General features: G+C 62.1%; 1 protein-coding gene across 1 annotated transcript in view; it reads left to right on the top strand.

Moving 5' to 3' along the window:
* ARIH1 (ariadne RBR E3 ubiquitin protein ligase 1) overlaps positions 1-15,591 on the top strand; it is a 94,490-nt gene that overhangs the window by 56,107 nt on the left and 22,792 nt on the right. The window contains exons 4-6 of the mRNA XM_054169059.1: positions 7,311-7,403; positions 7,752-7,807; positions 14,702-14,768. Coding sequence (XP_054025034.1) covers positions 7,311-7,403; positions 7,752-7,807; positions 14,702-14,768 — 216 coding nt within the window. The remainder of the gene's footprint in view (positions 1-7,310; positions 7,404-7,751; positions 7,808-14,701; positions 14,769-15,591) is intronic.

The following is a 15,591-nucleotide window of genomic DNA, read 5'->3' as shown; positions in this document are numbered from 1 at the left end:
TGCTCCAGCAGTGCCCTGAAAGGCAAACAGAGCTCCGGCTGCTCGCTGCCATAGAGCCGCGCTGGGCACCGGCTGGGCACCGGCTGGGCACCGGCTGGCACCGGCACGGCGGGGAGGCCACGGCCCAGGCTGCAGCGGCTGAGAGACTGAGCCTGACCCTCCCTCTCCCCCTCTCCCCCTCTCCCCCTCTCCCCTCTCCCCCTCTCCTCTCTCTCCTCTCTCCCTCTCTCCCTCCCTCTCCTCCCTCTCCTCCCTCTCCCTCCCCTCCCTCCCCTCCCTCCCCTCTCCCCCTCTCCCCCTCCCCTTCCTCCTCTCCCTCTCTCCCTCTCTCCCTCTCCCCCTCCCCCTCCCCTTCCTCCTCTCCCTCTCTCCCTCTCTCCCTCTCCCCCTCCCCCTCCCCTTCCTCCTCTCCCTCTCTCCCTCTCTCCCTCTCCCCCTCCCCCTCCCCTTCCTCCTCTCCCTCTCTCCCTCTCTCCCTCTCTCCTCCCTCCCTCCCTCCCCCCTCACTGATCCCCAGCAGTGTGGGCAGCAGGGGCAGGGAGGGGATTCTGCCCTTCTGCTCTGCTCAGACCCCCCTGCAGTGCTGGGGCAGCTCTGGAGCCCTCAGCACAGACAGGGACCTGGTGGAGCAGGGCCAGAGGAGGCCACAGCAGTGCTGGCAGGGCTGGAAGCCCTCTGCTGGGAGCCAGGCTGGGAGTTGGGGTGGTTCAGCCTGGAGAATGATCTGTAAGGCCCCTCCCAGCCTCAGCTGCTCTGTGAGGACCTCCAGATGACTTAGTCCTCGTTCCTGAAGTGTCAGATGGCATGTCAGCATTCCTGAAGTGAAGAGCAAAGGCAGAGTGGGGTGGGCCTGGTGACCCCAGCCTGGAGCAGCTGGTCCCTTCATGGTGCTCCCAGAGCCGGGCCAGGGCTCCCCTGGCAGTGTGCTGCTGCTGCTGCTTGGCTTTGCCAGGGGAGCCAGCTGATGAGGACAGACAGGGGGAAAGCAGAGCTGTCCCCTCTGACACTGTCCTGCTTCAGAAGCCACTCCAGGCCTTGTGTCAGCTTCCTCCCTTGGCATGTGCTGTCAGCTCAGCCAGCAGCAATGGGGAGCTCCCTCAAAGCCAAGAAACCAGCTGCAGGCTGCCAGGGAGCGTGGTGCCTGCCTTCCATGGGGGCACCTAGCAGCTCTCCCTGCCTGCCCTGCCTGACAGCAGGAGCTGTGCTCTCCAGCTTCCTGGGGTGTGCTTGCTGCAGGAGTCAGAGCTGGTCTCCTGCTCACAGTCACTGCTGCCTTGGCTGGGAAAGCGTTTGCAAAGCTCCTCTTGGCCGAGCCCCCTGCAGGCAGCAGGGACAGCTCCAACCAGAGCAGGCTGCCCAGGGCCACATCCAGCCTGAGCTGGAATGGCTCCAGGGCTGAAGCCTCAGCCACCTCCCTGGGCAGCCTGTGCCAGGGTCTCTCCCTGTGCAGACCCTATCCTGATGCCCAGCCTAACTCTGCCCTGCTCCACTTCCAAACCACTGCCCCTTGTCCTGTCACCACAGCCCCTTCTGAGCAGCCCCTCCCCAGCCTGCCTGTAGGTCCTCTTCAGCTGTTGAAATGCAGCTCTGAGGTCTCCCTGCAGCCTTCTCTCCTCCAGGCTGAGCAGCCCCAGCTCTCCCAGCCTGCCCCCACAGGGGAGGTGCTGCAGCCCTCTGCTCCTCAAGAGTTCTTCCAAGCTTTATGATGTGGAGCAGTCCTAATTCTGGGGAGGGGCAGTGCTGTCCCAGGCTGTGTGCAGCTGGCATCCTGAAGGGCAGAGCTCTTGTGGCATTTCCATCATACCCCTGGTTGCCAGGGGACATCCCTTGGACACAGTCTGCTGGAGCATCAGATGCCTTCAGTATGGCTCAAAAGTCAGAAGGTTGCTTTTTTGCACTCACTGAGTGGCTGAGCCTGGGCACCCTGTGGCTGTCAGCTTCCTCTCCTTGAGCTCAGGTGCTGCACCTTTTGGGTTCCAAAGCAAGCAGAGTTTTGGATTAGACTGGAACAGAATTCACCAGGTTGGAAATGACCTTTGAGCTCATCCAGTCCAACCTCTCACCCAGCACCATCTGAGCAACTCAGCCATGGCACCAAGGGCCTCATCCAGGCTCTTTCTAAACACCTCCAGGGATGGGGACTCCACCACCACCTCCCTGGGCAGCACAGCCCAAGGGCCAATCTCTCTGTGTAGAATTCTTCCTCACCTCCAGCCTAAACCTCCCCTGGCACAGCTTGAGACTGTGTCCTCCTGTTCTGGTGCTGCTTGCCTGCCTGGCAGCAGAGCCCAAGCCCCAGCTGGCTCCAACCTCCCTGCGGGGAGTTGCAGAGAGCAAGAAGGTCTCCCCTGAGCCTCCTCTTCTGCAGGCTAAGCAACCCCAGCTCCCTCAGCCTCTCCTGCCAGGGCTGTGCTCCAGACCCCTCCCCAGCCTCCTTGCCCTTCTCTGGACACCTTCAAGTCTCTCAATGGCCTTCTGAAACTGAGGAGCCCAGAGCTGGACACAGGACTCCAGGGGTGGCCTAAGCAGTGCTGAGCCCAGGGCACAATGACCTCCCTGCTGCTGCTGGCCACACTCTGCCTGCTGCAGGCCAGGATGCCCTTGGCCTTCTTGGCCTCCTGGGCACACTGCTGGCTCCTGTTTTGCTGCTGTCCACCAGTATCCCCATGTCCCCCTCTGCCTGGCTGCTCTCAGCCACTCTGACCCCAGCCTGCAGCCCTGCCTGGGGTTGCTGTGGCCAAAGTGCAGCCCCTGGCACTTGGCTGTGTTCAATCTCCTGCCCTTGGCCTCTGCCCATCTGTGCAGCCTGGCAAGGTCCCTCTGCAGAGCTCTGCTGCCCTCTGACAGCTCAACTCCTGCCCCCAGCTTGGTGTCCTCTGCACATCTCCTGCTGCTGGACTCCATCCCCTCCTCCAGATCATCAATCAAGATATTGACCAGGCTGGGGCCCAGCACTGCTCCCTGGGGCACCCCACTGGTGCCTGGCTGCCAGCTGGCTGTGGCACCATTCACCACCACTCTCTGGGCTCAGCCTCCAGCCAGTTCCTCACCCAGCTCAGAGAGCTGCTGTCCCAGCCAGGGGCTGACAGCTTGCCCTGGAGGTTGCTGTGGGGGATGGTGGCAAAGGCCTTGCTGAAGCCCAGGCAGACTCCATCCCCAGCCTGCCCCACAGCCACCAGGCAATCACCTGGGCATGGAAGGAGATCAGGTTGGTCAGGCAGGATAAGTGCTCAGCCCACCTGTGGCTGACTGCTCAGGTCAGGTTGTGGTGGGAAGTGCTTCCTGCTAGGGCTGTGGGAGCAGCAGGCAGAGCTGAGTCCACAGCTCTGAACCTGAGGCTGCAGCATGCTGCAACATCACCAGAGCTTTTCCGAGCCTCAGGTTCAGACCTGTGCCTTTGCAGGTGGCAGGCTGCCAAATGAGTGCACATCCCAGAGTGCTGAGGCTGGGGAAAGGAGCTGCCAGCAAGCACCTTCCCTGTGCAAGCAGAGGGGAGCAGCACCCAGCTGCCACACCAGAGCCCAGGGGGACAGCCAAGTGCTCAGCTGGGGTGGAATGGAATGGAATGGAATGGAATGGGATGGGATGGAATGGAATGGAATGGAATGGGATGGGATGGAATGGGATGGGATGGAATGGAACAGAACAGAACAGAATTCACCAGGTTGGAAAAGACCTTGGAGGTCACCAAGTCCAACCTCTCACCCAGCACCCTCTGATCAACTCAGCCATGGCTCCAAGGGCCTCAGCCAGGCTCTTCCTAAACACCTCAAGGGATGGGGACTCCACCACCTCCCTGGGCAGCACATCCCAATGGGCCTTGCCCCTGCCTCTGGCTGTAACTCAGCCTCCAGATGATCTGAGAGACTAAACTTCACTGCAGGCTTTGCTTTCAGTGTTTGAGCTCCTGCCCTTGTGTCCCCCTGCAGCCCCAGCTGCAGCCATGCAGATGAGGCTGGCCAGGCAGATGAGGCTGGCCATGCAGAAGAGGCTGGCCATGCAGATGAGGCTGCTCAGGCAGGTGGGGCTGGCCATGCAGATGAGGCTGGCCAGGCAGAGGAGGCTGGCCATGCAGATGAGGCTGCTCAGGCAGGTGGGTCTGGCCATGCAGAGGAGGCTGCTCAGGCAGAGGAGGCTGGCCATGCAGAGGAGGCTGCTCAGGCAGGTGGGTCTGGCCATGCAGAGGAGGCTGCTCAGGCAGAGGAGGCTGGCCATGCAGAGGAGGCTGCTCAGGCAGGTGGGTCTGGCCATGCAGATGAGGCTGCTCAGGCAGGTGGGGCTGGCCATGCAGAGGAGGCTGGCCATGCAGATGGGGCTGGCCATGCAGAGGAGGCTGCTCAGGCAGATGAGGCTGGCCATGCAGAGGAGGCTGCTCAGGCAGATGAGGCTGGCCATGCAGATGGGGCTGGCCATGCAGGTGAGGTTGCCCGGCTTGCTGCCTGCAGCACTGAGCCTGCTTGGATTTTGTGTGGTCATTTGCAGCTGGCAGTTGTGATCTCTGCTGGCTTTACCTGGCCTTCCAAGCCTAGCTCAAACAGTTCTGCTGCTGCTGTGCTGTGCTCCCCCAGGCTGCTTGCCCAGCTCTTGAGTTCCCAGGCAAGAGGGAGCTGAATGAGGGCTGTGTGTGGCTGATGTGTCTAGGCTTGGACTTCTGGGCAGCACCTGAGTGGGAGCAAGGGGAGGGCAGCAAGGGGAGGGCAGCAAGGGGAGGGAAGCAAGGGGAGGGGAGTAAGGGGAGGGCAGCAAGGGGAGGGGAGTAAGGGGAGGGCAGCAAGGGGAGGGCAGCAAGGGGAGGGGAGCAGGCACCAGAACATCTTAAAGAAAAGCAAAAGAGCCCTGGGGGTGCTGAGCAGCTCCCCAGCAGCCAGCAGAGCCTCCTGCAGTCCAGAGGCAGCTGTGTGCTGGCTGCAGCCACAGCAGGGTGGGCAGCAGAGGGGATCCTGCCCCTGGACTCTGCTCTGCCCAGACCTCACCTCCAATCCTGCCTCCATGCTGAGACTCCAGTGCCTGTTCTTTGTTGTTGGGTGCAATGATGGAGTGAATCCACCAGCTCCAGGGGGATGTCCTGCTCCTGGCCACAAAGATGACCAGAGGCCTGCAGCACCTCCCCTGTGAGGACAGGCTGGGAGAGCTGGGGCTGCTCAGCCTGGAGAGGAGAAGGCTCCAGGGAGACCTTAGAGCTGCATTTCAATATCTGAAGGGGTCCTGGAGCAAGGCTGGGGAGGGACTGCTCAGAAGGGGCTGTGGGGATGGGATGAGGGCCAGTGCTTGGAAAGTGGAGCAGGACAGAGTTAGGCTGAGCATGAGGAGGAAGTTCTGCACAGTGAGGCTGGGGAGCACTGCAGCAGGCTGCCCAGGGAGGAGGTGGTGGCCTGGAGACAGTGAAGGTCAGGCTTGATGGCAGCCTGAGCAGCCTGCTCTGGCTGGGGATGGCCCTGCTGAATGCAGGCAGCTTGCAGAAGTGACTCTGAATGGTGCCTTGCAAGCCAGAGCACTCTGTGCTGCTGCAGTCATGCTGCAGTGGGGCATGCTCTGGGTGCAGTGCTGGGCTGAATCCCCAGGCTGCTGCTGCAGTGTGGCATGCTCTGGAGTGCAGTGCCTGGGTGAATCCCCAGGCTGCTGCTGCTGCAGTGTGTGATGTTCTGTGGTGCAGTGTGCAGTGCTGAGGTGAATCCCCAGGTGGCTGCTGCAGTGTGTGATGATAATGCAGTGCTGGGTGCAGTGCCTGGGTGAATCCCCAGGCTGCAGCTGCAGTGTGTGATGCTGTGCGGTGCAGCGTGCAGTGCCGGGGTGAGTCCCCAGGCTGCTGCAGCTGCAGTGTGTGATGCTGTGTGGTGCAGTGTGCAGTGCCGGGGTGAGTCCCCAGGCTGCTGCAGCTGCAGTGTGTGATGCTGTGTGGTGCAGTGTGCAGTGCCTGGGTGAATCCCCAGGCTGCTGCAGCTGCAGTGTGTGATGCTGTGCGGTGCAGTGTGCAGTGCTGGGGTGAGTCCCCAGGCTGCTGCAGCTGCAGTGTGTGATGCTGTGTGGTGCAGTGTGCAGTGCCGGGGTGAGTCCCCAGGCTGCTGCAGCTGCAGTGTGTGATGCTGTGTGGTGCAGTGTGCAGTGCCGGGGTGAGTCCCCAGGCTGCTGCAGCTGCAGTGTGTGATGCTGGGCGGTGCAGTGTGCAGTGCCGGGGTGAGTCCCCAGGCTGCTGCAGCTGCAGTGTGTGATGCTGTGTGGTGCAGTGTGCAGTGCCTGGGTGAATCCCCAGGCTGCTGCAGCTGCAGTGTGTGATGCTGTGTGGTGCAGTGTGCAGTGCCGGGGTGAGTCCCCAGGCTGCTGCAGCTGCAGTGTGTGATGCTGTGTGGTGCAGTGTGCAGTGCCGGGGTGAGTCCCCAGGCTGCTGCAGCTGCAGTGTGTGATGCTGTGTGGTGCAGTGTGCAGTGCCTGGGTGAATCCCCAGGCTGCAGCTGCAGTGTGTGATGCTGTGCGGTGCAGTGTGCAGTGCTGGGGTGAGTCCCCAGGCTGCTGCAGCTGCAGTGTGTGATGCTGTGTGGTGCAGTGTGCAGTGCCTGGGTGAATCCCCAGGCTGCAGCTGCAGTGTGTGATGCTGTGCGGTGCAGTGTGCAGTGCCGGGGTGAGTCCCCAGGCTGCTGCAGCTGCAGTGTGTGATGCTGTGCGGTGCAGTGTGCAGTGCCAGGGTGAGTCCCCAGGCTGCTGCAGCTGCAGTGTGTGATGCTGTGTGGTGCAGTGTGCAGTGCCGGGGTGAGTCCCCAGGCTGCTGCAGTGTGTGATGCTGGGCGGTGCCGGGTGCGGTGTCGGGTGCGGTGCCGGGTGCGGTGCCGGGCGCGGTGCCGGGTGCGGTGCCGGGTGCGGTGCCGGGTGCGGTGCCGGGTGCGGTGCCGGGGTGAGTCCCCAGGCTGCTGCAGCTGCAGTGTGTGATGCTGTGCAGTGCAGTGTGCAGTGCCGGGGTGAGTCCCCAGGCTGCTGCAGCTGCAGTGTGTGATGCTGTGCGGTGCCGGGTGCGGTGCCGGGTGCGGTGCCGGGTGCAGTGCCGGGTGCGGTGCCGGGTGTGGTGCCGGGTGCAGTGCCGGGTGCGGTGCCGGGTGCGGTGCCGGGTGCAGTGCCGGGTGCGGTGCCGGGTGCGGTGCCCGGTGCAGTGCCGGGTGCGGTGCCGGGTGCGGTGCCGGGTGCGGTGCCCGGTGCAGTGCCGGGTGCGGTGCCGGGTGCGGTGCCGGGTGCGGTGCCGGGTGCGGTGCCGGGTGCAGTGCCGGGCGCGGTGCCGGGCGCGGTGCCGGGCGCAGTGGCTGACGCTCTTTCCCTCCTTGCAGTACTTCACTGGCCTGGAGTGCGGACACAAGTTCTGCATGCAGTGCTGGAGCGAGTACTTAACTACCAAAATTATGGAGGAAGGCATGGGACAGGTAGCCGGCGAGGCCCTGCCTGGGGCTGGGGGCTGGGGGCAGGGGGCAGCGGGCAGGGGGCTGGGGGCAGGGGGCAGGGGGGAGGGAGACTTCTTCCCTACTGAAGCCCTAACAAACCCCCAGAAGGCCGAGAAGGAAGCCCCAGGCCTGAGAGCTTGCTGGGGGGAGGGGGAGGCGCTGCAGGTACCTGCTGTGGGTGGGAGCAATCCTGCGGCTCCGGGGGTGGTGCTGGGCCCTGTGCTGCCTTTGCTCTGCCCTGCAGGGGAGGCTGTGGCCCGGGAGCTGTGTGCTGCAGGAAGGGGCTGAGCACTCTGCCTGCCTGACCTTGCTGCTTTGGTTCCCTTGCAGACCATCTCGTGCCCTGCTCACGGCTGTGATATCTTAGTGGATGACAACACAGTTATGTAAGTATGAGGAGCTGCTGCCTCTTGCCTTAGAATCAGAGAGGCACAGAGCTGCCAGGGCTAGGAGGGGGCTCAAGGCTCAGCCAGCCCCAGCCCCCTGCCATGGGCAGGGACACCTCACACCACAGCAGGTTGCTCACAGCCGCCTCCAGCCTGGCTGCAAACACCTCCAGGCAGGAGGCTGCCACCACCTCCCTGGGCAGCCTGTGCCAGGCTCTCACCACCCTCCTGGGCAACAACTTCTTCCTCACATCCAGGCTGCATTTTCCCCCATCTGGTTACTCAGATCCTCTCCAAATGTCCTGCCTCAAAACCACTGCAGACAGGTTTGGAGGCAGCAGAGAGGTCAGGCTTGGCCTCTCTTACTGTGATCCCAGCAGTGAGAGGCTGGAGCAGGGCCAGAGAAGGGCAGCAAAGCTGGGGAAGGGCTGGGGAGCAGGCTGGGGAGGAGCAGCTGAGGGAGCTGGGGGGAGGTTGAGCCTGGAGCACAAGAGGCTGAGGGAGACCTCAGTGCTCTCCACAGCTCCCTGAGAGGAGGCTGCAGTGAGGTGGGGTTGGGCTCTTCTTAGTGTCAGGTGCTAGGAGGAGAGGCAGTGGCCTGGAATTGTGCCAGGGGAGGCTCAGGTTGGAGAGGAGGAGAGATTTCTTTGCTGCAGAGTGGTCAGGGACTGGCACAGGCTGCCCAGGGAGCTGGTGGAGTCCCCAGCCCTGGAGGTGTTCCAGAAAGCTGTGGCCATGGCTCTTGGGGCCAGGGTCTGATGGCCATGGGGGGGTTGGGTTGAAGGTTGGATTCAGGGGTCTCAGAGGTCTCCTCTTGGGTCTGATGGCCATGGGGGGGTTGGGTTGAAGGTTGGATTCAGGGGTCTCAGAGGCCTTCTCCAACCCAAACCACTCTGTGTTTCTGTCTCTCTTAATGCTGAGTTTAGCTCTGAAGAGTTCATTCCTCAGCCCATGGAAGAAGGACTCCTTGGTCAGTGTGCTCAGGGTGACAGCAGAGCAAACCCCAAGCAGCTCTTCCAAACCCTGTTCCACCTCTCTGTGCTTTGTGCTTCCCTTGATCCCTGTAGGAGTTTAGCACTTCCTACCGAGGCCAAGGCACTGGCTCAGCAAGCCAGTGACTCAGAGGAGAGAAGTCCTCTCTGTGGGGGCAGGCTCTGCTTTCTAGAATCACAGAGTGCCAGGGGCTGGAAGGGACCTCCAGAGACCATCCAGTGCAACCCCCTGCCAGAGCAGGGCACCCAGGGCAGGGCCCCCAGGAGCACAGCCAGGAGGGGTTGGAAGCTCTCCAGAGCAGGAGACTCCACAGCCTCCCTGGCAGCCTGCTCCAGGCCTCCAGCAGCCTCACACCAAAGAAGCTTCTCCTGGTGTTGAGGTGGAACCTCCTGGGTTCCAGTTTGTACCCATGCTGTCACTGGGCACCAGCAGAGCCTGGCTGCATCCTCCTGACCCCCAGCCCTCAGCTGTTGATAGACATTGATCAGCTCCCTCTCAGCCTTCTCTGCAGGCTCAAGAGCCCCAGGGCTCTCAGGCTCACAGCAGAGGTGTTCAGGCTCTCCAAGCATCCCTGCAGCCTCCATTAGACTCTCCCCAACAGGTCTCTTTCTCTCTTGAGCTGGGGACCCCAAAACAGGACAGAGTATTCCAGGAGTGACCTCCCCAGGTCACAGCAGAGGGGCAGGAGACCCAAGCAGTGTCTGCAGGGTGTGATGAAGCTGCTGTGCCTCAGGAAGTTGTCCAGCTGCAGGATGGCTGCTCCTTGCTGGTGGATTCCATCAGCTTCCTCCTCCTCTGTCCTGGGTGAAGCTACTGCATGAGTAATCCCCTTTGTGATTCTGAGCCTTGCTTAAGTTAATTTTCATTCTTCATGCTCAGAAGTCTCTTAACTGGAGGCTTATTCCCTCACCTTCCTTCCTGCAGCCTGACTCACTCATTGAGAGCAATTTGATGGCTTTAGGATCAGTTGCTGTTAGAGTGGTGAAGTCCTGTGCCCTCTGGGTTAGTCATCAAGTGTAGGCTGGGTAGGAGGGGAAGGATGAGGAAGTGATTCTCCCCCTCTGCTCTGCTCTCATCAGACCCCCACCTGGAGCACTGCATGCAGTGCTGGAGCTCACAGCACAAGAAGGACATGGGACTGTTGGAGAGGGGGCAGAGGAGGCCACCAGGATGATCAGAGGCTGCAGAACCTCCCCTGTGGGGACAGGCTGGGAGAGCTGGGGCTGTTCAGCCTGGAGAAGGGAAGGCTCCAGGGAGACCTTGGAGCAGCCTTGCAGTCCCTGAAGGGAACCTGTAGAAAGGCTGGGGAGGGACTGTTCAGAAGGGCTTGGAGTGAGGGACACTGGTTTGAAACTGGAGCAGGGGAGACACAGGCTGGACATGAGAGGAAGCTGAGGAGAGTGGGAGTGGTGAGACCCTGGAGCAGGCTGCCCAGGGAAGTGGTTGAGGCCCCATCCCTGCAGACATTAAAGAGCACTGCCTCCAGTTCTGGAGCTCCCAGCACAGGAAGGACATGGGACTGTTGGAGGGGGGCCAGAGGAGGCCACCAAGGTGATCAGAGGGCTGCAGAGCCTCCCCTGTGGGCCAGGCTGGGAGAGTTGGGGCTGTTCAGCCTGGGGAAGAGAAGGCTCCAGGGAAACTTTAGAGCAGCCTTCCAGTACCTGAAGGGGCTCCAGGAGAGCTGGGGAGGGACTTCTGAGAAGGGCTGGGAGTGCCAGGATGAAGGACAATGGCTTTGAGCTGGGAGAGGGGAGACTGAGAGTGGAGAGGAGGAAGAAATTCTTTGCAGTGAGGCTGGGGAGACTCTGGCACAGGCTGCCCAGGGAGGCTGTGGCTGCCTCCTGCCTGGGGGTGTTGAAGGCCAGGCTGGATGAGGCCTTGAGGTCTAGTGGGAGGTGTCCCTGCCCATGGCAGGGGCTGGCACTGGCTGATGTTGCAGGCCCCTTCCAACCCACCCCAGTGTGTGAATCTGTGCAGGTGCCCTGTCCAGGGGAGAGCCTGGCTGTGCTCCCTTGGGTGGGGCTGAGCTGGTGCTGATGGAATCTCCTGAGTGACTGGATTGCTCAGCCTGAACTCCAGGGGTGATGTTGTGCACTCCCAGCAGGCCATTCCCTGAGGGTGTTCTTGATTGCAGCAGTTGGAGGGAGCTGCTGAGGCAGTGCCTGTGGAGCAGAGTGGCTGGAACCAGGGCAGGCTGTGGTGGCAGCTGTAGCAAGCAGAGGGTGGCAGGGGAGGAGAGCAGCTCTGGCTTTGGTTGCTATGGTTTCTGTTGCTACTGCCTGGTACCAGCAGTAGGTCTGAGTGTCCTTAGCTTTGCTTGGTGGCTTTTATAGCACAGAAAGCTGTGATGCTGGGGGTGAGCCTGTGACTGGGGGGCTTGGATACCTCTGCTCTGAAGAAAGGCTGAGAGCCCTGAGGCTGTTTAGCCTGGAGAAGAATCACAGCCAGGTTGGAAAAGACCTAAGAGGTGCTAGGGAGGGCTACAAGGATGCTTATGGGACTTGAGCATCTCCCCTGTGAAGAGAGGCTGAGAGCCCTGGGGCTGTTTAGTCTGGAGAGGAGAAGGCTGAGAGGGATCTGATCAGTGTCTGTCAATAGCTGAGGGCTGGGGGCAGGGTGAAGGTGCCAGGCTCTGCTTGGTGGTGCCCAGTGATAGGACAAGGAACAATGGATGCAACCTAGAATCCAGGAGGTTGCACCTCAGAATGAGCAGAAAATTCTTTCCTGTGAGGGTGCTGGAGGCCTGCAGCAGGCTGCCCAGGGAGGCTGTGGAGTCTCCTGTGGAGCCTTTCCAGTCCCACCTGGCTGTGCTCCTGTGTGCCCTGCCCTGGCTGCCCCTGCTCTGGCAGGAGCTTGGACTGGATGATCTCTGGAGGTTCCTCCAACCCCTCCCATTCTGTGGGGCTGTGAAGGTTAAAGCCTTCCATTACCTTAAGGGGGCCTAGAATAAAGCTGGGGAGGGACTTTGGAGGGTGTCAGTGACAGGACTGGGGGGGATGGAGCAAAACCAGAAGTGGGAAGATTGAGATTGGCTGTGAGGAAGAAGTTGTTGGCCAGGAGGGTGGTGAGAGCCTGGCACAGGCTGCCCAGGGAGGTGGTGGCAGCCTCCTGCCTGGAGGTGTTTGCAGCCAGGCTGGAGGTGGCTGTGAGCAACCTGCTGTGGTGTGAGGTGTCCCTGCCCATGGCAGGGGGTTGGAGCTGGCTGAGCCTTGAGCTCCCTTCCAGCCCTGCCAGCTCTGTGATCCTGTGTTGGGTACAGCCTGGGTGATGCTGAGTTGCCATCAGGTTTGGTTTGTGGTGAATAGATTCACACAACATTCACTTTAATGAAGCTGTGGCACTCCACTGAGACCCAGGTAAGATCAGGTCTGCCAAGGCTCTGCACCACACCACAGTCACTCTGGGGCTTCAGAGAGGCTTTTGCCACAAAGTGTGCACGTGGGGTGGGAAGGAGCTCCTGGAATGGTTTGCTCTGCTGCTTGGGCTGCTGTGGAAAGTGTTTGAGAAATCCCCAAGCCAGGAGATTCACTTCTGGGGCCCTGCAGGAGCTTGCTGTAAGACCTGGTGGGGTTGGTCTCCACAGCTGACAGAAGCAGAGGCAATGGCCTGAAGTTGTGCCAGGGGAGGTTAAGGTTGGAGAGGAGGAGCAATGTCCCTGCTGCAGGAGTGGTCAGGGACTGGCAGAGGCTGCCCAGGGAGGTGATGGAGTCCCCAGGCCTGGAGGTGTTCCAGAGCTTGTGTGGCCATGGCACTGGGTTTGGTGGCCCTGCAGGGGTTGGGTTGGTGTTGGACTGGGTGAGCTCAGAGAGCTTTTCCAAGCCAAACCATCCTCTGGTTCTGTGGAAGGAGCCTTGGTCATGCAGAGAGCAGCACTGGCAGCTCACAGGCAGCTGTGAGGGGTGGCTCTCAGTGCCTTGAGCTGCAGCAGGGGGGCCCAGAAGTGCTGATTTCCAAGGGAGGCAATGGCAGCAGCAGGCACTGGCACAAGGAGCTGGGCTGGCTGCTGCCCCTGCTTGCCACCTCCAAGAGCTGCTGCTTCAAGCTTACCCAGCTGCTCTGGGGGCACAGGAGGGAAGGATTAACAGCACTCTGGGGACAGCACAGCCCCAGCTGGCAGGGCAGAGGCAGGCAGCAGGGCAGAGGGAGGCAGCAGGGCAGAGGGAGGGAGGCAGCAGGGCAGAGGGAGGCAGCAGGGCAGAGGGAGGCAGCAGGGCAGAGGGAAGGAGGCAGCAGGGCAGAGGGAGGGAGGGAGGCAGCAGGGCAGAGGGAGGCAGGCAGCAGGGCAGAGGGAGGCAGCAGGGCAGAGGCAGGCAGCAGGGCAGAGGGAGGCAGCAGGGCAGAGGGAGGCAGGCAGCAGGGCAGAGGGAAGGAGGGAGGCAGCAGGGCAGAGGGAGGCAGCAGGGCAGAGGGAAGGAGGGAGGCAGCAGGGCAGAGGGAGGCAGGCAGCAGGGCGGAGGGAGGGAGGGAGGCAGCAGGGCAGAGGCAGGCAGGCACAGGGCAGAGGGAAGGAGGCAGCAGGGCAGAGGGAGGCAGCAGGGCAGAGGGAGGCAGGCAGGAGGGCAGAGGGAGGCAGCAGGGCAGAGGGAGGGAGGCAGCAGGGCAGAGGGAGGCAGCAGGGCAGAGGGAGGCAGGCAGCAGGGCAGAGGGAAGGAGGCAGGCAGCAGGGCAGAGGGAGGCAGCAGGGCAGAGGGAAGGAGGGAGGCAGCAGGGCAGAGGGAGGCAGCAGGGCAGAGGGAGGCAGGCAGCAGGGCAGAGGGAGGCAGCAGGGCAGAGGGAAGGAGGCAGCAGGGCAGAGGGAGGCAGCAGGGCAGAGGGAGGCAGGTAGCAGGGCAGAGGGAGGCAGGCAGCAGGGCAGAGGCAGGCAGCAGGGCAGAGGGAGGGAGGCAGCAGGGCAGAGGCAGGCAGCAGGGCAGAGGGAGGCAGCAGGGCAGAGGGAAGGAGGCAGGCAGCAGGGCAGAGGGAGGCAGCAGGGCAGAGGCAGGCAGCAGGGCAGAGGGAGGGAGGCAGCAGGGCAGAGGCAGGCAGCAGGGCAGAGGGAGGCAGCAGGGCAGAGGGAGGCAGGCAGCAGGGCAGAGGGAAGGAGGGAGGCAGCAGGGCAGAGGGAGGCAGCAGGGCAGAGGGAGGCAGGCAGCAGGGCAGAGGGAAGGAGGGAGGCAGCAGGGCAGAGGCAGGCAGCAGGGCAGAGGGAGGCAGGCAGCAGGGCAGAGGGAAGGAGGGAGGCAGCAGGGCAGAGGCAGGCAGCAGGGCAGAGGGAGGCAGGCAGCAGGGCAGAGGGAAGGAGGGAGGCAGCAGGGCAGAGGGAGGCAGGCAGCAGGGCAGAGGGAAGGTGGGAGGCAGCAGGGCAGAGGGAGGCAGCAGGGCAGAGGGAAGGAGGCAGCAGGGCAGAGGGAAGGAGGCAGCAGTGAGAGGCTTGGGCTGCTGTTCCATAGCCAAGGTGAGGCTCTGGGGGCTGCTCTCAGGCAAGGCAAGGGCAGCAGTGAGGCACTGCCCCTGAGCTGCCCTGTGCTCCCAGCCTGCCTGCACACACTGCCATCGCAGTGAGTTAGGAGCAGCTCTGGGGAGCAGCTCTGGCCTGAGGTGGTGGGGGCCCCATCCCTGGGTGTGCCATGGCACTTGGGGCTTGGTGGCCATGGGGGGGTTGGGGTGCTGGCTGGACTGGGTGAGCCCAGAGAGCTTTTCCAAGCCAAAGAGCTCTCTGCTCTGTGATTCTGAAGCCAGGGTAGAAGTTAACTCCACTCTGTGGTGTTGCTAATGGCTGGTCTGAGAGAGAGCAGGTAAGTGCACAGGGGCCCTGCCAGCCTGGGAGCAGCCACCCAGCCCCATTTCCCTGCCTGAACTGAGTGGCCCTGGAGGAAAGGAGTTTCCCACTGCATTAATGTGTCTGTTTCTTGCCTCCCACAGGCGTCTGATCACAGACTCCAAGGTGAAATTAAAGTACCAGCATTTAATAACCAATAGTTTTGTAGAGGTGAGTGTTCCTCCCAGGCTTGGGTGCCTTCTGCCTTGGCTTTGCCTGATGCTTGAGGCAGCCCACACAAGTGGAGCTGCTCCTAGGAGCAGAGCAGGGCTTTGCAGGGCTGATTCTTTGCAGCCCTTCTGGCTGCAGCTGCAGCAAAGCACTTCACCTGCAGGCCACAAGGCCTTGAATGGCAGCAAGCAGCTGCAGACAGCCGAGGTCAGAGGCCTTGCTGCAGTGAGCAGCATCCACTGGTGTCCCCTCACCTCCCCAGCTGGTGACAGCAGCAGGGCAGGCTGCCAGACTGGCCAGTGGCCTCCTCTGATGGTGGGACTTGAGGGAGAGCAGTGGATGGTGTGCACCCCCACTTCAGCAAGGCTTTTGGTGCCCTCTCCCTTAACATCCTCACAGGTGAGCTCAGGAAGCGTGGGGTGGCTGAAGGGAGGTGGATGAGAACTGCTTGAAGGACAGGGATCAGAGTTGGGCTGGGCAGCTCAGCTGGAGGCCTGTCACTTATGGTGGTCCCCAGGGGTCAGACCTGGGTGCAGTCTTGTGGAGCATTTGATCAGCCACCAGGATGAAGGGAAGGAGTGGTCCCTCAGCCAGCTGCTGGTGGGAAGGGAGCCTGACACCCCCTCAGGCGCTGCAGGCCTGGACAGGCTGCAGAGCTGGCGGGGGGAACCTCATGAGCTTCAGCAGGGGCAAGTGTAGGGTCCTGCACCAGCCAGCAGTGCAGCTGAGGGGGGAGCTGCTGGAAAGCAGCTAGGAATCCTGAGGCACAAGAAGTTCCCCCTGGGCCAGCAGTGTGCCCTTGTGACCAGGAAGGCAAATGCTC

The sequence above is a fragment of the Dryobates pubescens genome, chromosome 17 (genome assembly GCF_014839835.1).
Source record: "Dryobates pubescens isolate bDryPub1 chromosome 17, bDryPub1.pri, whole genome shotgun sequence".
Taxonomy (NCBI): Eukaryota; Metazoa; Chordata; class Aves; order Piciformes; family Picidae; genus Dryobates; species Dryobates pubescens.
This window is presented reverse-complemented; position numbering and strand designations above follow the sequence as displayed.